Below are 26,613 nucleotides of genomic sequence, written 5' to 3'. Positions count from 1 at the left end.
CCCTGTTCTTGTGTGAGACGTCTGTGCCTGCTTCGGTAACAGGAAAAACTTCACTTTTACAAGGATAAGGTTATCTTTTTCTTTTTCTACTCCCCTGCAAACTGTTGCCATTTAAAAACAGTTAACTGGGGGCGCCTGGGTGGCTCAGTTGGTTGGGACTCCGACTTTGGCCTAGGTCATGATCTCACCATTCCCGAGTTCAAGCCCCATGTCGTTGGGCTCTGTGCTGACAGCTCAGAGCCTGGAAACCGTTTCAGATTCTGTGTCTCCCTCTCCCTCTCTGCCCCTCCCCAACTCGTGCTCTGCCTCTATCTCTCAAAAATAAATAAACGTTGAAAAAAATTTAAAAAATAGTAGCTGGTTTACACTGCTTTATCTATGTCCTATTTCTTTAGACATTCTTAGACTTTCATTTTAAATGACTTTTCTTTTAAACTGGGAGAATACTATATCAAATTTAACCCTTAAAAAATAAAAAATAAATAAATAGGTAACTGGTCCTTAATTCAGAGTCTTAAAAATTGACTGAGGTTAATTCCAGATAGGTCTTTAGAAATTTTAGAGAGCAAAATGAGAGATTACAATATTTTCACATGCAGATTCCCAAGGATTCAAGGAATTATAGATTTGCAGGTTAGTGAAAGAAAAAAACAAGGCTCTAATCGTGGAATAAAATGTTACTAAATAACCAATAAATTTCAACAATTTTGAAGCCCCATCTTAACTAGCTATTCTATAGTTTGAAAGCAGAAAATACTTTGGAGATGAGTCGTATAATTTAACATCTTTACAATGGCAAACTCCACTGTAGAGGGCTCATGTTGAAGTTATCAAAGATTGATTTCATGTAGGCTTCTTTCCTCTGGCTCCTGCTATTGTTGTATTTTACAACAGGAGACTCTAACAAGAACATATGGCCCCTTGAATGTCTATGCCCAAAGAAGAATCTCATTCTGCTGCGAAGTGATCTTCTTCAAACAAGTGGAATTTTGGCAAAACCAAAAAAAAAAAAAAACCCAAAACCTGCATTTGAAGGTGGGAGAGTCGGCCCAAAATGAGGGTTAAGAGCTAACACATGAAGTCTTGGGTCACATTCATCACATCTAATAACACAGTGTGGTGATTAAGAATCTGGGTTTGAAGACAGTTACACATAAGTTCTAATCAGTGTTATGCTACTCAACAGGAGTGTGAGCTTGGGGAAGTATTCAACCTAAGTCCCTGTTTCCCTCACTACAGGTAAGAACAGTCCATCTCATAAACTAGTGAGGATTGAACGAAATAGAGCCTGTAAAGCACATGTCAAGCACATGCTAGCACATGTCTAGCTTATAGTTTCTGATAAATGTTCATCATTGCTATCAATCCATTGGAGTACGGATATTACAAAGTGTAATGCATAGGTAATTGGCTCAAAATTCACAAGGCCTGAACTTGAATGCTGTGAAAACAGTTCACTTCAGAATTTTGCTGGGATAATTATAGGTTGGTGTTCAGTGTGTAGCAGACTCTTCACAAATACTAATTTTTTGGAGTTCCTTCTACGTATATTTTGTACTGCACATCTGTTATCTTTCTTATTCAGAAATGTGTAACTTTTACACACATATTTCTTACCATATTGAAGCTGTGACTCATGGGATTCAAGCTTTGAGAAGGGTCAGTTAAAAATGTGGATTTCAGTGGATGCAAAAACTCTCAACAAGATACTAGCAAATCGAATCCAAAAGTACATTAAAAGAATTATTCACCATCATCAAGTGGGATTTATTTCTGGGATGCAAGGCTGGTTCAATATCTGCAAATCAACCAATGTGATATATACCACATTAATAAAAGAAAGGATAAGAACCCTATGATCCTCTCAATAGATGAAGATAAAGCATTTGACAAATTACAACATCCTTTCTTGATAAAAACCCTCAAAATAGGGACAGAAGGAACATACCTCTATAGCATAAAGGCCATATATGAAAGACCCACAGCTAATATCCTCAGTGGGAAAAACTGAGTGCTCTCCTCCTGAGATCGGGAACACAACAGGGATGTCCACTCTCACCACTGTTGTTTAACATAGTCCTACTCTCAGAAATCATCAACAAAAAGAAATAAAAGGCATCCAAATCAGCAACGAGGAGGTCAAACTTTCACTCTTTGCAAATGACATAATACTCTATGTAGAAAATCTGAAAGACTCCACTAAAAATTACTAGAACTGATACATGAAATCGGCAAAGTCACAGGATATAAAATCACCATTTGGAAATCTGTTGCATTTCTATATACCAACAATGAAGCAGCAGAAAGAGAAATCAATGAATTGATTGCATTTACAATTGCATTAAAAACCATAAAATACCTAGGAATAAACCTAACCAAAGAGGGAAAAGATCTGTACTCTGAAAACTATAGAACACTTATGAAAGAATTGAAGAAGACACAAAGTAAAATGTCTATACTACCCAAAGCAATCTACACACTCAATGCAAGGCCTATCAAAATAACACCAGCATTTTTCACAAAGCTAGAACAAACAATTCTAAAATTTGTATGGAACCAGAAAAGACCCCAAATACTCAAAGTAATGCTGAAAAAGAAAACCAAAGCTGGAGGCATCACAATTCCAGACTTCAAGCTGTATTACAAAGTTGTAGTGATCAAGACAGTATGGTACTGACACAAAAAAAGACACATAGATCAATAGAACAGAACAGAGAACCCAGAAATGGACCCACGACTATAAGGTCAATCAATCTTTGGCAAAGCAGGAAAGAATGGAACAAAGACAGTCTCTTCAACAAATGGTGTTAGAGAAACTGGACAGTGATATGCAGAATGAAACTGGACCACTTCTTAAATCATACACAAAAACAAATTCCAAATGGTGAAAGACCTAAATATGAGACAGGAAACCATCAAAATCCTAGAGAAGAAAACAGGCAGCAACATCTTTGACATGGGTTGGAGCAACTTCTTACTAGATGCATCACTGTAGGCAGGGAAAACAAAAGCAAAAGTGAACTACTGGGACCTCATCAAAATAAATGGCTTCTGCACAGCAAAGGAAACAGTTAACAAAACTAAAAGGTAATTGATGGAATGGGAGAAGATATTTGCAAATGACACATCAGATAAAGGGTTAGTATCCAAAATCTATAAAGAATTTATTGAACTCAACACCTGAAAAACAAACCAGTGAAGAAATGGGTAGAAGACATGAATAGACACTTTTCCAAAGAAGACATCCAGATGGCTAACAGACACATGAAAAGATGCTCAGCATCCCTCATCATCAGGGAAATACAAAGCAAAACCACAATGAGATACCACCTCACATCAGTTAGATGGCTAAAATTAACAACTCAGGAAACAACAGATGTTGCCGAGGATGTGGAGAAATGGGAACCCTCTTGCACTGTTGGCGGGAATGCAAACTGGTGCAGCCACTCTGGAAAACAGTGTGGAGGTTCCTCGAAAAATTAAAAATAGAATTATCCTACGACCTAGCCATAGCACTACTAGGAATTTATCCCAAGGCTACAGGAGTGCTGATTTGTAGGGGCACATATATCACAATGTTTATAGTAGCACTACCAACAATAACCAAATTATGGAAAGAGCCCAAATGTCACTCAGATAATGAATGGATAAAGAAGTGGTATATACATACAATGGAATACTACTCAGTGATGAAAAAGAATCAAATCTTGCCATTTGCAACAATGTGGATGGAGCTGGAGTGTATTATGCCAAGTGAAATAAGTCAGAAAAAGACAGGTATTATATGTTTTTACTCATATCTGGAATTTGAGAAACTTAACATAAGACATAGGGGAAGGGAAGGAAAAATAAGTTGCAAATAGAGAGGGAGGCAAACCATAAGAGACTCTTAAATACAAAGAACTGAGGGTTGATGGGACTGGGGGTTCAGGGAAAATGGGAGATGGCCATTGAGGAGGACATTTGTTGGGATGAGCACTGGGTGCTGTATGTAAGTGGTGAACCATAGGAATCACTGCCAAAGCCAAGACTACACTGTATACACTGTATGTTAGCTAACTTTACAATAAACTATTTAAAAAAAATTAAAAATCTAACTACCCTATGACCCAGAAATTGCAGTACTACCTATTTATCCAAAGGATATACAAATATCAAGGGACACATGCACCCCAGTATTTATAGCAGCATTATCAACAATAGCCAAATCATGGAAAGAGCCCAAAATATCCATCAACTGATTAATGGATAAAGGTGTGGTATACATTACTCAGCCACCAAAAAGAATGAAATCTTGCCATTTGCAACAATGTGGATGGAGCTAGAGTGTATTATGCTAAGCAAAAGAGGTCAGTCAGAGAAAGACAATTACCATTTGATTTTACTCATTTGGAATTTAAGAAACAAAACAGATGAAGATAAGGGAAGGGGGAAAAAACAGAGGCAAGCAAACCATCAGAGACTCTTAACAACAGAAAACAAACACTCAAACTACTCCTGAAGCCAATACTACATGTCAACTAATTTGAATTTAAATAAAATCTTAGAAGAAAAAAACCACAAAAGCCAACCAACCAACAAAACAAAACAAAATGTGAAGTTCACCTGCAAAAGAAATTAAAAAGTGTTTCTATTCTTGATTTATTTCTCATCAAGGATAGCACAGGGGACCCAACTTCTTGCATTCCTATTTATAACCTCTGAATTCTTTAAGCCATATCCTCTTCCAGATCATTTCATTTTCCAGAACCTCTTCAAAATTCCTTTTCAGTCTCTAACCTGATTTTATTTCCTTTTCCCTTTTTCTCCCCCAGATCTTTGTATATATATGGGTGAAGCCACCATAAACCACCACCTAGTCACCTGGGCCAATTCCCTTATTCTGCATCACAGAAGTGTAGAACCTAGAAAAATCATAACAGGAGGATTTGGGGAAGATGGCCACATTGGTGGCATAGCTTTTGAAACTCCTGGAATCCACTCACAAAGGCAGATAAGAACAGATAAGAACAACAACAAAACCCCCACCACCAACAAATACAACAAAACTAGATTTGAAGGGATTATCATGAAACTCAGATTACAAGTGGGTAAGAATAAAATCACTGACAGATACAAAATCTGCACGTCATGGTACCACTGGGTATACAGGAAGAAACAAAGGGAAGTAATGGGCTGTGTGACAGACCCGAGGACAAAAGGACTCCAAGACAGCTAACAAATATTCACTAGAAAGCATAATTAGCTGACTTGAGAACATCAGCTAAACCTGGAAAGAGTTTTATCCAAAAGTGGGTGAACATAAATATCCTAGTAAAGCCTATAGGGCTGGAACCGTGGAGGACCCGTGGACTCTTAAAATCAACTAGCTAATACTGTAAGCTAGGAGGGCCCCACATTGAAGGGAAACTGTGGGGAGTCAAATCAAAGCTGAGCAGGACAGGGTCACAGAGATTTTAAAGAAAAGAAGATTCACTTAAAAGGAGGGAAGAGTAACAGAGCCAGGAACTCTCAGAGGGAAAGTCACTAAATTTTTTCAATACTACAAGACAGCCTCTGACAAAGGAGCTCTGTGAAGCCAGAAAAAGTATTATGTACATAGGCATCTTTAAAAAATTCAGGAAAATTAATATTTTTTAAAGTGGGATACAGAAAAGTATTAAGGTTCAATTTTATATAATGTATTATAAGAAAATGGAAATTAAAGAGCAGAACACCATTACTGCAGACAATGAAAGCACACCAGAAAGACAAAGTTCACAAAACAGATGAAAAGTATATCTAAGTATTTTAAAATGAGAAAAGAATGGAGAAAAGAAACTGAAAAAATGAAAGAACAACAGGAATCAGATTATCTCAGAAACAAGGTGACAAAATTCAGAAAAGAATTAGACACAGAAGAAAATTATTTCAGAAATTAAGTCTAAATTAGAAGGAACACAAGAACACATAAACATAACAGATAATACCTTAATAAATAAAAATAAAAAGGAGGCAGTTTTTTAAAAATCAAAAGGAAATAAGGAAAAGCAAAAAGACTGGAGAAAAAATGACAAATATTGAAGACAAAGAATACTCAACACACTATAATAGAGTTCTTTTTTTTTTTAAATTTCTTTAATGGTTATTTGCTTTTGAGAGAGAGAGAGAGAGAGAGAGAGAGAGAGAGAGAGAGAGAGAGAGAGAGAGAGAGAGAATATGAGCGGGGGAGGGGCAGAGAGAGACAGAGACACAGAATCCGAAGCAGCTTCCAGGCTCTGAGCTATCAGCACAGAGCCCTAAGTAGGGCTCAAACTCACGAACCGTGACCTGAGTCGAAGTTGGACACTCAACCAACTGAGCCACCCAGGTGCCCCTAGAGTTCTTAAAGAAGTACCGAAACCATTATAGGAACAGTGCCAACACTAGACTCTATTATTCAAAAATGCTTTAATTATTTTGTTTTTTTTTTGAGAGAGAGCAAGCATGAGTTGGGGAGGGGCAGAGAGATGGGGAGAGAAAGAATCCCAAGCAGGTTCCACTCTGTCAGAACAGAGTCTGACTCAGGGCTTGATATCATGACTGCGAGATTATGACCTAAACTGATATCAAGAGTCAGATGCTTAACTGATTGAGCCACCCAGGCACCCTAAGAATGCTTTTCTGAAATATGAAGACTTGAAATTAGATATTCAAAGTGTGAAAGGTGAAATAAAATGAAGTCATGGATGTCAAGGGTTGTAAAATGGAAGCGGAAGATCAATAAGGAGGTGAGCCTTATGCATACCATCTCATAGGCGGAACCATGAACTTTTGAACTGGGCCAAACCACAGATAATCGAGGATTCTGCAAGAACACCTATAACTTGCCACTGTATGAGACTCTTGCTTAGTGATAGCCTTAGCAACTAATTACGTTTAGGTAAGATTAGTGTTCTGTACCCAACATCAATCAAAATTCTTTGTAAACAACTTATAAGGGCATTATCATTTTGTCATTAAAAATCCCTGAATCTTGTTCCCTAGGGGACACTATTTGGATTGCTACCCAAATCTGTATACCCCAAATGGCAATTCTTTGTTCCCAAATAAATGCTTTTGCTTATTAATTCCTGCCTATTGAGAATTTTAGATTGACCAAAGCACACCATATACCTAAAAATATTAGCTCAGAACAAACATCAAGGCACATTTCTATAAAATTATTGGGCTTTAAAAGCCAAAGAAACAAATTCTTTGCACACTTAGACATAAAGAGTAAATGACTTGTGGGGTTAAAAAAAAAACAAACAAACCCAGGGGCACCTGGGTGGCTCAGTTGGTTAAGTGACTGACTTTGGCTTGGGTCATGATCTCACAGTTCGTGGGTTCAAGCCCCACATCAGGCTGTGTGTTGACAGCTTGGAGCCTGAAGCCTGCTTTGGATTCTGGGTCTCCCGCTCTGTCTTCTTCTCCCCCGCTTGTTCTCTCTCTCTCTTGCTCTCTCTCAAAAATAAACATTAAACAACATTAAAAAAAAACCATCCAAAACTGGATCACCGTGAGACTTTCCAAAAGCAACATTTTTATGTCAGAAGAAAGTGAACTGCACCATGAGAAGGCAATCAGCAAAATCTAGACTATGAGCACCTCTCTAAAGAATTGCAGAGTTATCTGTAAATTCAAAGAGATGTTAACACACATTAAAATGGGCACAACTAAACTAAAGATTTTAGAGACGAATATCAGTGTGATGAAACCATAATACCATGCAAGGGAATGATTACTAGAGGAAATCTGTTTGGTCGTTATATCCAGGTGGAGAGAAGACAATTGGGACAAGGCACATGGAAGTTCTCGGGGGGGGGGGGGGCGGCTGGTAGGTTTGGGTTTTGATCTGGGTGGGGGTTTAAAGAGTGTTTGCCTATAATCATTAGGTTCTACATGTTTTTTTTGTGACTTTCCTCCTTTTCATTTTATTTTTATAAAAGGTAAGATATGTGTAGGAACCAGCCTGGTAGAGATACACTAGCCTCATATTTTTGAGAGACTGTGGGAGTAGAAAGATAAGGTCTATAAAATACAGAAGTCTTTGGCAGGCACCAGGACAAGAAAATCTGTAAACACTTCCAAATTAGTAATTTTTATCACCTCTCATACACTATCTGCTCAACTGCTAGCCTGTATTTTTCTGGAGTGTAACATAGAACCAAATGTTAAATTTTTCAGTATGAAGAGCACAGAGCTATATTTACACATGATTTGGGCTAAATTTATGTTTGTTGATGTTGTTAATAAAAGATCATTAAAATTTCTTCCCCATAAATATGCTGCTTTCTACCTTATAACTCACACGCTTTTCGTTGAATATCCTTTTTAAGCACATGTAATACCTCAAGGGTAACATGCACTTGTAATCTGACTCCTTCTAAACAGTGTTATGTGTCAGATGGATAGTTCTATTTTAACCACAATCTTAAAATATGTGGAGTTAGTATGTCTAAGTTACTGAATTTTTCAGAGACAAATACATCTTCGAACGTCATTTGTGATCTTTCAGCTTTCAGAGACATAATATCTTTATCTTTGGTCTAAACAAACTCTATGACAGAGGAAAAAAGAGTTTTAAAATATTAGGAGCATTTACAAACAGAATATATGGGAAATAGTAGATGCTTAATATATATGAGTACTGACACATTTTTGGATTTCATTTGCATTTGTGGCTCACTTATGAATAGAATACCAAAACATTCCAGTAACTTTTTGTAAAGGAAGAAATATCACTGGTAATAGATCACTTCTTCAGAATAATAAATAGGCAAGTATTTTCACCAGTGGGACTGAAATAATTACAAATGCTGTATTTCATTAAATATGAAGTGTCATTAATTATAACATGCATCTTTTTTTTTTTGTATTTTGTACACCACTAGGAAATAAAAATATCTGTAATTCAGTGTTATACCATCAAGTGCAAGCTTGTATCCCAACTGCATAGATATTAAAAAATGAAAAGATACACATCTTAGAGATTGATGAAATACAGGGTTTTGCCACATTTCAATATGGTAATGACTAACAACAAGAATACAGATGATCTCTTTGTACCTTAGTTTCATCCTGTTATGTCTTTCACATTTTAAAGATATTATACTGAGAGACAACACTGAACATTTCTGCTACAGAGTCAAGAAAACGGTCAATGCAAGAAGGAACTGGCTACAGGTTGAAATCACAGCCACGACTTACCTTTCTTAAAACTGGGTTTGTGGCAAAGTCTCCTGGCTTGCTTTAGAAACATCTAGACAGGCTTAGTTGAAATCTTCATAAGCATCCAGAGGAATAAGTTAGGCATTCATGGTAGAAGTGTTTCTAGGGTATAAGGTCACTAAAATAATGCAACTTGCTGATACATACGCACACCCTAGGTGGATTTCAAATAATAAAGACCCCCTGATTCCTAGATGATTAAAAATATATGGGGAACTATACAGGAAACACACATAACACAACAATGGATTATAAAAACCTACCTAGATCCTCTTTTCTAAAAAAAAGTCTTCTAGATGATTATACAGATTACTTACAATCAATTCTGAATATCTTATTTTCAAACTGGTAAATTGGAAGGTAGTACATTAAAAAATTTACTGGAAGCTCTGCTTTTGGCAACAGAACTTGTTAAATTTCCTAAAAAATACTTCTTTTACAAAATTATTAAAAGTATGACAAATATTTCAAAAGTATAGCCAAGCTTCTAAGAAAGTAAGAAAAAACCCAACAGTGCCCAAAATGAACAGGAAACAGATACACATACTATGAACAGGAAACACCCACAGACTATAATCTAGCACTGAAATCCTTGCTGTACTGTAAGCATTTCTGTAGCCAGAAGCTTCAAGTTTCAGATTGTAATAATTTTGGGGAGGAGATGAGTCAAGGTGGAGGGTTGGAATTGGAACACAGAAGTGATCATTATTGCCCATAAACAAAGGAAGACGACATTTTGTCTCAGGCTTAGCTATGAATACAAAAAATTCTTGAAAACTTATAACCAAAGCTAGTCCACATTAGAGTCTGAAGTTCAATATCTCTACCTGCAGGATCCAGGAGATCCCTAAACTGAGAGATTAATTTAAAGTACTTCTGTATTAGTAATATCCTGGGCCACCTATCATAAAAAATATATTCTCTGTTTAGGAAACACATTATCAAACCAGATTTCTCAGAATACCCAAAGATTTAATCATACAAGTATGAATTCACAGCTGAAAAAATTTCAGTCTAACCATGTATCCATATTGCACAAAGAAAAAAAGAATCCTAAAAAAGACCAGAAACATGCTTCAATGATCAAAGAAATTAAAAAAAAAAAGTAGTGGAAACATGAGAAAGGAAAGAGAGATTATAACAGAAAGGCAGGCAGATTTCAAAGGAAGCAAGAAAGAACTTTGAAAAAAAGGAATTAAATACTCAATGGATAGGTTAAATATGAGATTAGATACAGAGAAGGAGAGAATTAGGGAATTAGAATATAAATCTGAAGTAATTACTAAATTGAAGCACAAAGATGGACAATATGCAATAAAAGAGACAGAGAAAGGGAAAGGATCTAACTTTCTACACAATTCTAATAGGTGGGCAAAGAAAACTGAAAAGAGGCAACAGCCGAAAATTTTGCAGCACTGAACCAGGGTATGACATCTCAGATTCTGGAATCATAGCAGATGCCAAGCAGAATAAATAAAAGAGATATCAGCACTTGAATGCAATATAATAAAACTTCTTAAATAACCGAAGTACTAATATTTTATTTTCTCTTCCCTCCTGAGGAACCTACAGCTGAAACAGCATGAATAAATCCTTGTTCCAGCTCCCTCTGGACATGCAGCTGTTACACCAGTAGATGTGCTCTTCTATCTGCCACAAGGCAGAGGAAATTCCAATCATCGGCTCTCGCTTTTAGAATTCACCACAAGTAAGTGGTGAATCTCTCCCAAAGTCCCTTAAACTCCAGGGTGCATAGTGACCAATATTTTTCATGGGTCTCTTAAAGTCCTCCACTAGCTTAGACAAATCATCTGAAATTTCATTTTAGACTTTCAGCAAATAAAGCCTATATTGGACCTTCACAATTTTTCACAGGCTATATTGGACTTTCCCCGGCTCCCTTTTAAAGTTACTGGTCCTGTATTTTTGCCTTATTTTTTCTATGATATGTTCTTATTTTTCCTTATTGATTTACAGAACATCTTTAAATGTTCTTGATACTAGTCCTTTGATAGCTGAGTTTTACAAATACATTCTCCTGCTTTTTGTTTTTTTTTCAAATTCTAAGTGAGATCTTTTTTTTTTTTTAATGTGAAATTTATTGTCAAATTGGTTTCCATACGACACCCAGTGCTCATCCCAACAGGTGCCCTCCTCAATGCCCATCACCCACTTTCCCCTCCCTCCCACCCCTCATTAGCCCTAAGTTTAGTCTCAGGTTTTTGTTTGTTTGTTTGTTTTGGTTTTCAGTTTTCACATTTTTTAAACTATGAAATTTATTGTCAAATTGGTTTCCCCACAACACCCAGTGCTCATCCCAAAAGGTGCCCTCCTCAATACCCATCACCCACCCTCCCCTCCCTCCCACCCCCCATCAACTCTCAGTTTGTTCTCAGTTTTTTAAGAGTCTCTTATGCTTTGGCTGTCTCCCTCTCAGTGCTATCTTTTGAAGTATAGATCTTCTTGAATATATTAAAGTGAAAGTGATCAGTTATACCATATTCTAGATATATTCCTGTGTTCTAAATCTTGTTTATGAAATCCTACGCTATGCCAAAGTTACATTTTCTAATATAAAAAACCTGTTAAATCTTTACTCTTTTTCCATACTTTTTTTGCCAAAACTATCACAAGTTAGATTTCTACAGATCTTCTATTGGTTTGAAGATATACAGTTTCTGGTTTACATTGATTTTTTCTTGCTGAACTGTCTTATTCATTCCTCCTAGAATGATGATTCTATGTTTTAACTTCTCACTCAATTCTTTGTCTCTTAATCTCATATTTTCTAGATTTTTGTCTCTTTGAACCATATTCTGTGTGATATCTTCAATTCTATCTTCAAGTTCCCTTATTCTCTTTCCCACTGTATCTAATCTACTTTTAAACTGGTATCCTGATGTTTTAATTTCAGTTATTATATGTACTTCACTCATACCAATTGTTTTGGTTCTTTCTCAAAATTTCTTGGTCTTTTTTGTATAATCTTGCCCAATTTCTCACATTTTTAACCCCACCATAAATTTATATGAAAATATTAATATATTTATTCCCTGATATTTTCAGTGTATACAGTTTTGGACTATGAGTTGAAACATTTTTATAATATTGCTACAGATTATTTGCAAGATTAATCTTTGAAACTTATTGGACAAGATTAAAAGAAGATTAAAAGAGGATTTTTGATTTTATTTTTGTCTAGTTCCTAGGGGTACCTTATTTTGGAATAATTTTAAATTAAATTCTTGGCTTGAGGCTACTCCCACTACACCCCACTACACAGGAAGTTTAAATGTGGCTTGAAAATTCACGAGGGCTGACTTGTAGTTATAATTCTCAGCTATCCTTTGTTTATTCAGTGTGGAGGATAATTAGAGGTAATTTTCTTTGTTGTAAAGAGTGAAACTCTTTGGGTTCCAAGTTTATGTAGTTAGTCTCTTATTGGAATTCTTAACATGCAAATGGGTCTCTTCTTGGACAGCCTCCTTGGGAGCATGGCTAGGCTTTCTCCCTTTCTCATCCTGTTCTTTAAGTCTCAAAAAGTCAAATAAAAGGTCACTGGGTTAAAGCCAGCTTCCCAGAACTGCTTATTTCTTTGAGGTCCGTCTTTCACTTAGATATTGGCCTATCAGGAACCTTTACTTTCTTTCCAGGTAATTGACACATTTATGAATTAAAAAAGCATATTGTGTCCATCATTTTTATTTTGTATAAATAAGAGGATTTTTCAAGGAACTATTACTCCAGTATTGCCATAACAGATGTCGCTAATTACTTTCTACAAATTATGTAAGCCTCACAAACTTATCAAAAATTAAGTAAGGTCTTAAGGTCATATAACCCTGTAGGTGAGTTTTGACTTTTTTGTTCATGAATAATAATTGGTCGATGAGAAAAAAATTAACAAAAACCAACTTTACTTTAAAAACCTGTTGACTCTTATCATGCAAACCTACATGTATAGGCTAAAGTTGCTTAAAAGTTAGGACGCGTTTTCTGTAGACACAGCAATATTAAAACTTTAAATTAAAAAGATAAATAACTTTCACTTTTAATGTGACAATTTGGTCACTATAAATCAGAAAATACAGATAGACAATGTAAGATGTTAAAATGATTATTCTAGGACTTCCAGGGAATATGGCAGAGTAGAAGGACCCTAAACTCACCTCGTCCCACAGATAAAACTAAATAACACTCACATCAGTGCAAATAACCAGGAAAACAATCCGAATGCTGGCAGAACAAACTCCCGAACTAAATGTAGGGAAGAAGCCACGATGAAGAGGGTAGGGAGTATACAGTGGGGAGCTATTCTGGCCACCTGAGGGAGGGAGCAATGGGCACAGAGAGGGGCAAGAAACAGACTATCACACTGGGGAGCCTGCACAGGGAAGAAGAATTCCCACAGCATCTGGCTTTGGAAATCAGTGGGGCCGAGTTCTGTGAATTCTTAGAACAAGCAATACTTAGAACCTAGAACTTTAAAAATCAGGAGGCTCAGCTCTGGGAGAGCCCAGAGGGCCACAGAAAGTGGAGTCCCCACCCTTAAAGAGATAGCACAACAAACAGCTCTTCTACACAGAACCAGCAGCTTGAAAAATGCTTGGGGTACACAGGAGGGAGAGTTAGTTACTAACCTCAGAGTTTGCTGAGGGACTTCTACAGGAATAAAAAGCTGGCAGGCACCATTTCCTTCCCCTGCCCCCCAGCATGGTGCTGGCATTCACTACCTAACTTGCTTACCCTATACTCCACCCTTGCCAGCTAGAGCTATCTCTGTACTCTGTGGGTCCCCCCCCCCCACCGAAGATAGGCACAAACCTTGCCAACACCCTGTCTCTCCACCTCCCAAGGAGGATGTACACACCTCGTTAAAACTACACTTCATGCCCCCACTTTGTGGAGTGGCCTAGCTGGTCAGGTCTCTTCAGTAGCTGCATGTCCCAGGGGGAAAAGGACCAGCACATGCAGCTTGCAGCACTCCACACCTACACACGCACACCTTGTAGAGCACCCTGGCTGGCTGGGTCTTCACAGTGGCTGGTCCTATCCTATGAAGAGGATCAGTGCCACCTTCTTAAAAGTGCTTGCCCTGCCCACTACTTTCAAGAGCAACAGACACAGCTAACTTTTCCTAACAGAGACAGACACAGATTGTTAGGCAAAATGCAGAGACAGAGGAATATGTTCCAAATGAAAGGAAAGACAAAATTGCAGCTAGAGGCTAAGGGCCAAAGTGAAAGTGAGATAAGTAATATGCCTAATAGAGAACTTAAAGTAATGGTCATAAAGATACTCACTAGACTCGAGAAAAGAGTGAAGAACCTTAGTGAGACGCTAAACACAGAGATAAAAAAGAATCAATCAGAAATGAAGAATATACTAATTGAAGTTAAAAGTATATTTAATGGAATAGAGGAAGGCTAGGGGAAGCAGAGAAATGAATTAATGACCTGGAAGACTGAGTAATAAAAAGTAATCGAGCTAAGTGAGAGAAAAAATAATTATGCTAAATGACAATAGACTTAGGGAACTCAATGACTCCATCAAGCATATTATTGCCATCATAGGGATCCCAGAAGAAGATATAAAAGAGGGTAAAAATTTATTTGAAGAAATAATATCTGAAAACTTCCCTAATCTGATGAAACAGATATTCAGATCCAGAAGGCACAGAGAGCCTCCAACGAAATCACTACAAGGTCAACACCAAAACATAGTAATTAATATGGAAAAAAGTAGTGAGAAAGAAAAAAATTTAAAATTAGCAAGAGAAAAGAAGACAGTTACATACAAGGGAAACCCCATAAAGCTATCAGCAGATTTTTCAGCAGAAACATTGCAGGCCAGAAGGGAATGGTATGATAACATTCAAAGTGCTTATAATCTGCAACCAAAAATACTCTATCCAACAAGGCTATTATTCAGAATAGAAGGAGAGATAAAGTTTTTCTCAGACAAAAACTAAAGAAGTTCATGACCACTAAATCAGCCTTATAAGAAATATTAAAGGGTGAAAAGGAAAGACTATAACTGAGAATATGAAAAGTAGGAGACATGGAAGAAGTAAAAATAAGTATTTCTGTAAAATCAGTCAATAGATTCATAAAATCAAAGAATATAAAAAAGGAAACCATTTACTTAAAACATAGAGGGGAAAAGAATAAAGAATGTGTTCAAACTTAAGAAACCATCAACTTCATATAGACTGCTATATGCAGAAGACGTTATATACAAACCTAACGGGTAACCACAAATTAAAAAACCAGCAATAGATATGCAAAGAATAAAGAGAAAGGAATCCAAGTATATCATTAAGGAATCTCAACAAACCATGAAAGAAAGCAAGAGAAGAAAGGAACAGAGAAAAGCTTAAAAAAGCAACAAAACAATTTTAAAAATGGCAATAAATACATATCAATAACTACTTTGAGTGTAAATGGACTATAGGCTCTAATCAAAAGGCATTGGGTAACAAAGTGGATAAAAAACCACGACCCGTCTATATGCTGCCTACAAGAGACTTGTTTCAGACCTAATGACACCTGCAGGTTGAAAGTGAGGAGATGGAGGAACACTTATTATGTAAATGGATGTGAAAAGAAAGCCATGGTAGAAATATTTATATCAGATAAAATAAACGTTAAAAACAAAGATGGTAACTCTTGTTACCAAAGACAAAGAAGGGCACCAAATAGTAATAAACAGGGCAATCAAACAAAATGATATAACAATTGTACATATTTATGCACCCAACACGAAAGCACCCAAATATATAAAAGAGTTAATAAACATAGAGTAACTAATCAATAGTAACACAATAATAGTAATGAACTTTAACATCCCACTTACATCAATGGACAGAGCATCCTAACAGAAAATCAACAAGGAAAACAGTGGCTTTGAATGACACACTGGACCGGAGGGACTTAACAGATGCATTCAAAACATTCCATCCTAAAACAGCAAAATACACATACTTTACAAGTACACATGGAAAATTCTCCAGAATAGATCACCAAAACAAGTTACAATAAATTCAAAAATACCAAAGTCATACCATGCATCATTTATGACCACAGCCTATAAAATTAGAAATAAACCACAAGAAAAAAACTGTAAAGACTACAAATACATGGAGGTTAATTACATGCAAATAAACAATTAGTGAGTCAATCAAGAAATCAAAAAAGACATAAAAAGTTACATGGAACCAGTGGTCCAAAATCTTTGGGAGGCAGCAAAAGCAGTTCTAAGAGGGAAGTTTATAACAATACAGGACTACCTCAGGAACAAGAAAAATCTCAAATAAATAATCCAACCTTACACCTAAAGGAGCTAGAAAAAGAACAAACAAAACCTAGAATAAGCAGAAGGAATGAAATAATAAAAAACAGAGCAGAAATAAATGATACAGAAACTAAAAAAAACAACAAAAAAACAAAAACAAAAAAACAAAAAAACAATGGCACAGATCAATATAACCAGTAGCTAGGTCTTTAAAAAGATCAGCAAAATTGAAAAAAATTCATCCAGGGGCACCTGAGTGGCTCAGTCACTTAAGCATCTAACTTTGGCTCAGGTCATAATCTCATGGTTTGTGGGTTTGAGCCCCATGTCAGGCTCTGTGCTGACAACTCCGAGCCCAGAGCCTACTTTGGATTCTGTTGTCTCCCCCTCTCTCTGCCCCTCTCCGGCTCTTGCTCTCTCTTAAAAATAAATAAACATTAAAAAATTTTTTTAAAGATAAACTTTAGCCAGACTCATAAAAAAAGACAGAGAGACCTCAAACAAATCACTAATGAAAGAGAAGAAATAAAAACCAACACCACAGAAATACAGACAATTGTGAGGGAATGTTATGAAAAATTACAAGCAAACATGGATAAATTCCTAGAAACACATAAGCTACCAAAATTGAGTCAGGAAGAAATAGAAAATTTGAACAGACCGATTACCAACAATACAATTGATTCAGTAATCAACTTTCAATAAACAAAAGTCCTGGACCAGATGGCTGCCAGGTGAATTCTACCAAACATTTAAAAGAAGAGCTAATACCTATTCTTCTCAAACTGTTCCAAAAAGTGGAAGAGGAAGGAAATACTCCAAATTCATTCTGTGAGGCCAGCATTACCCTAATACCAAAACCAGATAAAGACACCACAAAAAAGAGAATTACAGGCCAATGTCTCTGATGAACAAAAGAACATATTTGCAAATGGCATATCAGATAAAGCATTATTAGTATCCAAAACATATAAAGACTTTTTAAAACTCAATACCTAAAAACACAAATATTCCAATTAAAAACTGGGCAGAAGACATGAACAGGTATTTCTCCAAAGAAGACATCTAGAAGGCCAACTGACATATGAAAAAATGCTCAACATAACTCATCATGAGGAAAATGCAAATCAAAACCACAAAGAGATATCGCCTCACACCTGTCAGAGGGATAAAATCAAAAACACAAGAAATAACAAGTGTTGGAGAGGATGTGGAGGAAAAGGAACCTTTGTGCACTGTTGCTGGGAATGTAAACTGTGGAAAACAGTAGTGAAGTTCTTTGAAAAGTTAAAAATAGAACTACCCTATAATCCAATAATTCCACTACTGGGTATTTACCCCCAAAATACAAAAGCACTAATTCAAAGGGATACATGTACCCTTATTGTTTATTGCAGCATTACTCACAATAGCCAAAATATGGAAGCAGCCCAAGTGTCCATCAATAGATGAATGGGTATAGAAGATATGGTGTGTGTGTGTGTGTGTGTGTGTGTGTGTGTGTGTGTGTAAAATGGAATATGACTCCACCATAAAAAGAATGAAATCTTGCCATTTTCAACATCATGAATGGAGCTAGAGAGTATTATGCTAAGCAAATTAAGTCAGAGAAATACAAATACCATATGATTTCACTTATATGTGGAATTTAAGAAATAAAACAAATGAGTAAAGAAAAAAAGCGAGAGACAAACCAAGAAACAGACTCTTAACTACAGAAAACAAACCAGTAGGTAGCAGAGGGGAGTTGGGTGGAAGGATGGGTGAAATAGATGATGGGGATTAAAGACCATACTTATCATAATGAGCACTGAGTAATGTATAGAATTGTTGAATCACTATATTAGACATCTGAAATTAACATAACACTGTTAACTATACTGGAATTAAAATGAAAACTTAGAAAAAATTATTATTCTAAAGCTGGATTGTTGTGGTACAAATCTATAAATTTACTAAAAGTTATTTAACCATACACTTATTATCGGTGAATTTTATGGTATGTAAATTATGCCTGAAGCTATTAAATATAGCTATAATATATTGTTTCTTTTCTTTTTAAAAAAATTTTTGTCTTATTTTTGAGAGCAAGAGAAATAGGCAGAGTATGAGTGGGGGAGGGGCAGAGAGAGAGGGAGACACAGAATCTGAAGCAGGCTCCAGGCTCTGAGCTGTCAGCACAGAGCCCGACACGGAGCTCGAACTCATGAACCATGAGATCATGACCTCAGCCAAAGTCAGACATTTAACCAACTGAGCCACCCAGGTGCCACCTGTTTATTTTCTAAAAACAATTATACGTTTATTTTTAATCAGATATTTGTACTTAAAAATGCATATATCTTTTCATGCCTATAAATACTCATTTGAAATATATATATTTAAAAAAATTTAATGTTTATTTATTTTTGAAGGAGAGAGAGAGACAGAATGTGAGCAGGGGTGGGTCAGAGAGAGAAGGAGACACAGAATCTGAATCAGGCTCTAGTCTCTGAGCTGTCAGCACAGCCCAACGTGGGGCTTGAACTCACAAATTGAGATCATGACCTGAGCTGAAGTGGGACATTTAACCTACTGAGCCACCCAGGTACCCTATCCAATATAATTTTTAATGGCTAAATGGTATTTTCTATTATATTCATAATTTATTCATCCAATTCCATATTGTTGGACACTTGGGTTGTTTATAACAAAAACTAGAAATTATGTGATGAAGATGCTTTACACATATGCTTAATTATTTCCTTAAGCTAATTTCTAGGAGTGAAATTACCAAGTGTTTGTAGTTTTTTGTAAATTTTCCAACACGTACAGTCCCATTATTGTGTTTGAGAGTCTTCATTTTCCTGTGTTTTCGAATAATGGGCATTACTATACTTTTTGACTGATAAACGTATATTTGAGTTTCAATTTAATCTATATTTGACCGTTGATAAGCTTGGACATTCATAGAATATAAACTATAATGTGTGTATATTATACACACACGGAGAGAGTAGGAAAATCCCTTTGCATTTGTAAGCAGATAATTCAATTTATTCCTTTTCTACATATATCTCATTAGTGATATGTCTTGTACAGAGCAATTTCTACGAAATTTCAAGAAACAGGCAACTGTGGCATATTAGAAACAGAATGGGCTTTGAAATAAGAGACTGCAGGGGCATCTGGGTGGTTCAGTCGGTTGAGCTTCTGACTCTTGATCTCAGCTCAGGTCATGGTCTCATGGTTGGTGAGATCAAGCCCCTCCTCTGGCTCTGCACTGATGGCATGGAGCTTGCTCGGGATTCTCTCCGCCCCTCCCCTGTTCATGCTCTCTCTCACTCTCTCTCAAAAATAAATAAATAAACTTCATTTAAAAAAATCACACAATCCAGTGTTTTAAGTTTATTTATTTTGAAAGGGAGGGTGCCCAAGTAGGAGAGGGGCAGAGGGGAGGAGAGAGGGAGAGAGAGAAAGAAAGAGAAAGAGAGAGAGAGAGAGAGAGAGAGAGAGAGAGAGAGAGAATCCCAAGAAGGCTCCAGGCTGTCAGCTTAGAGCTGGACAAGAGGCTTGATCTCACCAACTGTGAGATCATGACCTGAGCTGAGACCAAGAGTCAGAAGCTCAGCCACACACAAAGCCGATGTGGGGCTTGATCTGATGAACCGTGAGATCATGACCTGTGCTGAAATCAAGAGTGGGATGCTTAACCGACTGAGCCATCCAGGCACCCCTCTGGTTTTTTATTCTTGAAAGAATCAGTAGGAGAGTCACCTTAGCAAGGTGGCATAGTAAGAAGCCTTGAGCCCTCCTCCTTGCATAGACAAGGATTTAGCAACAACTCACAGACAAATCCGAAAACTAATCAACGTCTCCTGCACCCTGGGCATACATAAAACCAGGTTCACTGAAGCCACAGGTGGGGACGCTTTCTTGCCAGAGTCCTTAGCCCTGGAACAGCACTACATGATCAGGATTAGCTTACAGCTTTTCTCAGTAGAGGTAAAAGGATTGGTCTGTGTATCTAGCGCTGCAACTTTGCAAGAGGACTCCCCAAAGGACTGGCTTCTGTCTTGCCAGTCTTGGCGCTCTGGCAGGCCTGGCACAGCCTAGCTACCTGGTGAAAACTGAAATAGATCCTCCATGGATCATCTGCCATGCTCGGCACGGACTGAGCGGATGAAAATCCCAGCTCTCAGCCTCCACCTGAAGAGGGAAAGAGTGTTCCGTGCATCTAGCGCTCCAACTTCTCCACGGCTTCCCACAACAGTTATTCAAGTTGAAATGAAAGAACACGAAGTAGCAACCGCAGAGCATTAGAGACTCACTAATAAAGGTAAATGTCGCATACAGGGGGCTGTATTACTGTAATAGTGGTAGGTAAGTCATTTTTAATTCTAGCATAAACGTTAAAAGAGGCCTTCTCTTCCCCGCCCTCCCAGCAAGTGGCGGTGGTGGCGGCGGAGGAACCTGACATGCACCGGCCCCACTCCTTCCCTGGTCAAAGCCGAAGCTGCAGCGGGCGCCCCGCGCGGCCCGGGTTATGAGGGCGGAGGCAGAGGGGACGCCGCTGGCACCCGGAGACTTTGTGCGGCTGTCCGCGCCCATCATCCAGCAGCTCTACCCCTGGAACTGCGGCCTGGCCTGCTCCAAGATGGTGCTGCGGTGCCTGGGCCAGCTGGGCGGCAGTGAGTTCGAGAGCGCCCTGCAGGAGCCGCGACTAACCAGGGGCATCTGGACTACTGACCTGGCCTACCTAATGCGCCACTTTGGCGTGAGGCACCGTTTCTGCACGCAGACCCTGGGCGTTGACAAGGGCTACAAGACCCAGTCCTTCTACAGGAAGCACTTTGACACAGAGGAGGCCCGGGTGAACCAGGTGTTTGCACAAGCCAAGGCCTGCAAGGTGCCGGTGGAAAAATGCACAGTGAGCGTGCAGGATATCCAGGAGCACCTGGCACAGGGCCACGTGGCCATCGTGCTGGTGAACTCTGGGGTGTTGCACTGCGACCTCGGCTCCGGTCCTGTCGCGTACCGCTGCTTCGCCCCCAGCGGCCGCCGCTGCTTCGCCCCCAGCGGCCGCCGCTGCTTCTGCCGGACCCCTGACCACCAGGGCCGCTTCACTGTGCTGCCTGGCTACAACCGGGCCACTGGCTGCCTCTTCTACAACAACCCAGCCTGTGCTGACCAAATGTGCAGCACCAGCATCCGTAACTTCGAGGAAGCCAGAACCACTTATGGCACATAAGCCTGTGTGACAAAGCCCCAGGGAAGTCTTGGAGCCCAAGGCGTGCCTGCTTTGCCCACCAGCGTTGCGCGTGTCATCACGTCACTTACCCCGCACACCTGCTGGTTGCTGGAGGCCGCCGCAGAGCATCTGAGCTTCCCCGGGGACCCCAGGCCTGACTCCAACCATGCCCTGGGGACCTCCACAGTCCCCTCTGTTGCCTGCAAACCAGACCCAGGTGGAGAAGCCTGAGATCGCCTCCCCACAGACCTGGGTGCCGAGCCCTGGAGAAGCCGCCTGTCAGGATGGCATCGGTGTGTTTGGAGACAGTGTAGCCAACCCCGGCTCCCAGGGCTGGGGACTCCTCCCAGGGGGGACTCCCCCCTGTCCCCCAGAAGTGCTATAGACCTCCTCCCTGTGCCCTTTGGTGAATGCTGCCACTCCCTCCCGCCTCCCCGTGGGCCCAAGTTCCTGTGGCTGGTTGTCAGGCCTCTGGGCCCTGAGGAGGGCTGGGCCTCAGGCCAAAAGGACCCTGAACCTCACCCCGCACCCTCCAGGTACTATAGCATTGTAGGGTGGAGGGCTCTGAGGGGAGGAGACAGGGTCCTGGCTCTTCCTGGCTGGCAGTGCTGAATGTACTCTGAGAATGCCTGACACTGAGGGCCAAGAACAGCCACTTGAGTCCCAAAGATCCACCCCCCCCAACCCATGAGGCCTCCTGACACTAGCCTAAGCCCTGACAGTGGGGCCCATTCTCTGGGTATGGGGAGCCCCAAGCCTCACGGTGCTGGAGGTGCTGGGGTGCTAGGGCCTGCACTCCTGAGGCAGTGGGGGGGATAGCCTGTGGCCTCCCACCCACCCCAGTGTTCATGCCAGGACATTTTGCACAGAACACTGGGTCTCTTTTTTCTTGACAGAGAAGGGTGATACCTGCCCAGGATCACACAGCACTGCACGTAGCATGGACTATTTGTTTTTTGTTGTTGTTGTTGGTTTTTTTGAGATTTAAGCTTTCGCTTGTGGGGAGTGAGGGTCACCCTCAAGTAAGACAATAATAGTGAGATTCAGGGACTTCAGAACCACGGACATCTCTGTTCAGAGGGCAGATAAGCCTGCCCAAGTTCTCTTTCAAAGAGAAAGGGACTCACAGCTGGTGGGCTGAGTGCCAGGACCCCTCACCTTGTAGACAAAATCTGGCCATCAGTCTGGGGAGAGTATATCCAGGACAGTGGTGGGGCTGGGTCTTGAATGCAGGTCTGTACCTAAAAACTAAGGGAAATGGATCATTCCCAAAGGGGCTGAGGACACCCACCCCTCGTGAGCGGTCATTGGCAAGGGAGCAAGGCTGCCCCAACAGCCACACGGCAGCTGCCATCCCTCCGGACCACAAACCATGCTCAGCATCTGCTCCCACCAGCCGGCTGGCGCCCCCCCACCACGGCTGCTCTGAGGGGCAGAGGTGGGCTCTGTTTATGAGGGCCGTCAGACCACCCAGCCGAATCGCTCCTCGGCACCAGATGCAACCTTTGGCCGAGACAGAGGCGCTATTAGCTGGTTAGCTAACAGGTCAGCCAGCCTGGTGTCAGAGACTAGCATTGCCTTCAGACTGGTCTCGTCTCTTTTGCCTTGATGCTGGGTGGCCCAAGATCCCAGGGAACTCTGGTGTCATGCACAGGAGCACCATGTGTGGCAGCTGAGGTTTGGGCGTCCTCAGGAAGGGTCTGGCTAAAATTGTGGTAAGAATGGATGCATCAAGGAAGGCAATGAGGAAGCGAAGCTTTGGACGACTGGTGGGGCCGTCATGGAGAGCGGCCTCCAAGGAGAGTGGTCATAGCACCTCAGTCCATCGTGCGACATTTAGAAACACTCAGTCCCTGGGCAGGCCACAAGTTAGAGGTCACCCATCTGGCAGATTAACAAGAAAGCTACCTGTGTCTGAGCCGGTGCCATCTGCCGGGGGAGGGTCATGGGGGTAGGATGCAAACCACACTACGTTGTGTTCTTGCACATGGCATGAAAATAAGGCTGGAGAGAGCCCAGACTTCAGGAACTTCTGCCCATAGCATGTGGCACTCATGACCCCTGTCCACATGCTAGGGGCCCAGCGAAGTCCCACTGGACGGTTGGTTTTGTTCACTGCAGCCACACAGGGACAAAAGGGATTTTTTGCATTGAAGAGAGTTTATATATACATATACATATACATATACATATACATATATATATATTGTTTATAATGAACCACTCTCAACAAACATTATTCTCACTGCAAAATGAAAAAAAAAAGTTAAAAGAGAAAGTATTACAATAGAACTGTAACCAAAATACATTAAAAGATACACAGTATGAATGCACATAAATTGTGACAGTAACAACATGTGGGTGGGAGGAGAAGCTAAAGTGTAGAGTTTTTGTATGTGATTAAACTCATCTTTTTAAAACAGACTGCTATAATTATAAGACGTTTTATGTAAGCCCTAAGATAGCCATAAAAATAATACCTATAAATGTTACACAAAGAAAAAGAGAAAGCAAAGCCTATTAATACCAAAAAAAAGTAAAAAAAAAAAATATAAGGGAAGACAGCAAGAGGACAAGACAAAGGAACAAGGCTAACAGAAAACAACAAAACGGCAATAGTAAATCTTTCCCTATCAATGATTGCCTTACATATAAATGGATTAAATTCCCTAATAAAAACGCATAATATGCCTGAATGGATTAAAACAAAACAAAACAAAATGCACAAATTGCTCTATAGGAAACTCATTTCAGTTTTAAGGACACACATAGGCTGAAAGTGAGAAGATGGAAAAATATATTACAGGGAAATGGTAACCTAAAGAGAGGAGTGGGTACACGTACACCACACAAAGTGAACTTCAATTCAAAAATTCTCTCAAGAGACAAAGGATATTATACAATGATAAAACAGTCAATCCACCAGAAAGAAATAACAGTTATAAATTGTATATGCATTCAACATCAGATCACCTAAATATATAATGTAAACACTGATAGAACTGAAAGGAGAAATAGACAAAAACATAATAATAGGACACTTCAATAACCCACTTTCTAAATGGACAGAACACTCACACAGTAAGGAACCAGAAGATCTGAACCACACTATAGATCAAATGGACATACAGACATATTCAGAACATTCCATCCAACATCAGGAGAATGCACAGTCTCCTCAAACACATAAATATTCTCCAGGGAAAATCATATGCTGGACCATAAAAGAAGTCATAATTTTAAAAAGATTGAAATCATATCAAGTACCTTTTCCAACCCCAATGGTGGAAATCATTAACAGGAGAAAAACTGGAAAACTCACAAATATGTGCAACTTAACACATTCCTGAATAACCAGTGGGTCAAAGTAGAAATTAAAAAAAAAAAAAAAAAAGTGAGACTAATGAAAATAGAAACACAATATACCAAAACTTATGGAATGTGGAAAAAAAAAGCAGTTCTAAGAGGAAAATGTGTTGTTCTAAACATCTACATAGAAGATAGATATCAAATAAACAACCTAACTTTATACTTCAAAGAGCTAGAAAAAGAACAAGCTATGATTAAATTTAGCAGAAGAAAGAAAATAAAGATTAGAGATAAGTGAAATAGAGGATAGCAAAATAATAGAAAATTAACAAAACTCAGAAATGGTTTTCTGAAAAGAAACAAAAGTGATGAACACTTAGCTAGATGAGAGAAAGAGAAGAGAGAGAGAGAGAGAGAGAGAGAGAGAGAGAGAAAGACTCAAATAAAACCAGAAATAAAGAAGAGACATAATGGATGTCACAGAAATATAAAGGATCATAAGAGACTACTATGAATATATGCCAACAAACTGGATAACCTAGAAAAAATGGATAAATTTCTAGAAACATACAATCTACTATGAATAATCATGATGAAATAGACATTCTCAACAGGTCTATAACTAGTATGGAGATTGAATCAGTAATCAAACACCTCTCAACAAAGACAGACACAGGTCCGGATGGCTTTGCTGGTGAATTCTACCAAATATTTAAAGAAGAATTAACATGAATACTTCTTAAACTCTTCCAGAAAACTCACGGCTAGTGAACACACCCAATTTTATAAATTCAGCTTTAATGCTAAAGCCAGACAAGGATACTACAAGAAAAACTACACACCAATAGCCCTAAAGAATGTAATGCCAAACTCATCACCAAAATACTGGCAAACCAAATCCAACAGCACACTAAGAGGATCATACACCATGACTGAGTGGGATTTATCCCTGGAATGCAAGAGTGGCTCAACAGGAAAATCAATTAATATACCACATTACAGAATAAAAGATAAAAATCACATGATAATCTCAGTAGATTTGAGAAAAAGTTTGAATAGATTCAATATCCTTTCATGATAAAAATGCTCAACAAATACAAGTACTCCACAACATAATAAAGACCATACATGAAAAACCCACAGCTAAAATCACACTTAATGGTGAAAAACTAAAAGCTTTTCCTTTAAGAGCAGGGACGAGGCAAGAATACCCACTCTTGCCACTTCCATTCAACATAGTACTGGAAGTCCTAGCCAGAGCAATTAAGCAAGAAAAAGAAAGAAAAATATCCAAATCAGAAAGAAAGAAAGAAAGAAAGAAAGAAAGAAAGAAAGAAAGAAAGAAAGAAAGAAAGAAAGAAAGACTCCCCCTGTTTGAAGACCATATGATCATGTACATAGAAAGCCCCAAAACTTCCATAAAAACTTCCATAAACATACTGTTAGAACTAATTCTTTAGTTCTAACACAAACTCCCTAAGATGGTAAAATATGAAAACAGCACACAAAAATCAAATGCATTTCTATACACTATTAGAAAAGGAAGTTAG

The 26,613-nt window shown here is 39.0% G+C and overlaps 2 protein-coding genes across 4 annotated transcripts in view; one reads left to right on the top strand and one right to left on the bottom strand.

The window, feature by feature from the left end:
- Nucleotides 1–26,613, bottom strand: part of NECAB1 (N-terminal EF-hand calcium binding protein 1) — a 191,826-nt gene that overhangs the window by 51,083 nt on the left and 114,130 nt on the right. The gene's annotated exons all lie outside the window — the stretch shown is intronic.
- On the top strand, nucleotides 21,050–21,754 carry LOC102954178 (protein GUCD1-like). 2 transcript variants are annotated; one of them, XM_042973530.1, is made up of 2 exons: nucleotides 21,050–21,441; nucleotides 21,583–21,754. In XM_042973530.1, exons 1-2 carry the CDS (start codon nucleotides 21,050–21,052, stop codon nucleotides 21,752–21,754), a joined length of 564 nt encoding a protein of 187 aa, XP_042829464.1. The 2 variants fall into 2 exon arrangements, with proteins under 2 accessions (XP_042829464.1, XP_042829463.1); XM_042973529.1 differs by having other exon boundaries at nucleotides 21,050–21,754.

Source organism: Panthera tigris, chromosome F2, assembly GCF_018350195.1.
Source record: "Panthera tigris isolate Pti1 chromosome F2, P.tigris_Pti1_mat1.1, whole genome shotgun sequence".
NCBI classification, from domain to species: domain Eukaryota; kingdom Metazoa; phylum Chordata; class Mammalia; order Carnivora; family Felidae; genus Panthera; species Panthera tigris.
The sequence above is the reverse complement of the archived record's forward strand: the minus strand, read 5'-3'. Positions and strand labels throughout refer to the sequence as shown.

What these genes read in the sequence shown, in the direction of transcription:
- LOC102954178 (XM_042973529.1), top strand. Translation starts at nt 21,050, where the DNA reads ATGAGGGCGGAGGCAGAGGGGACGCCGCTGGCACCCGGAGACTTTGTG.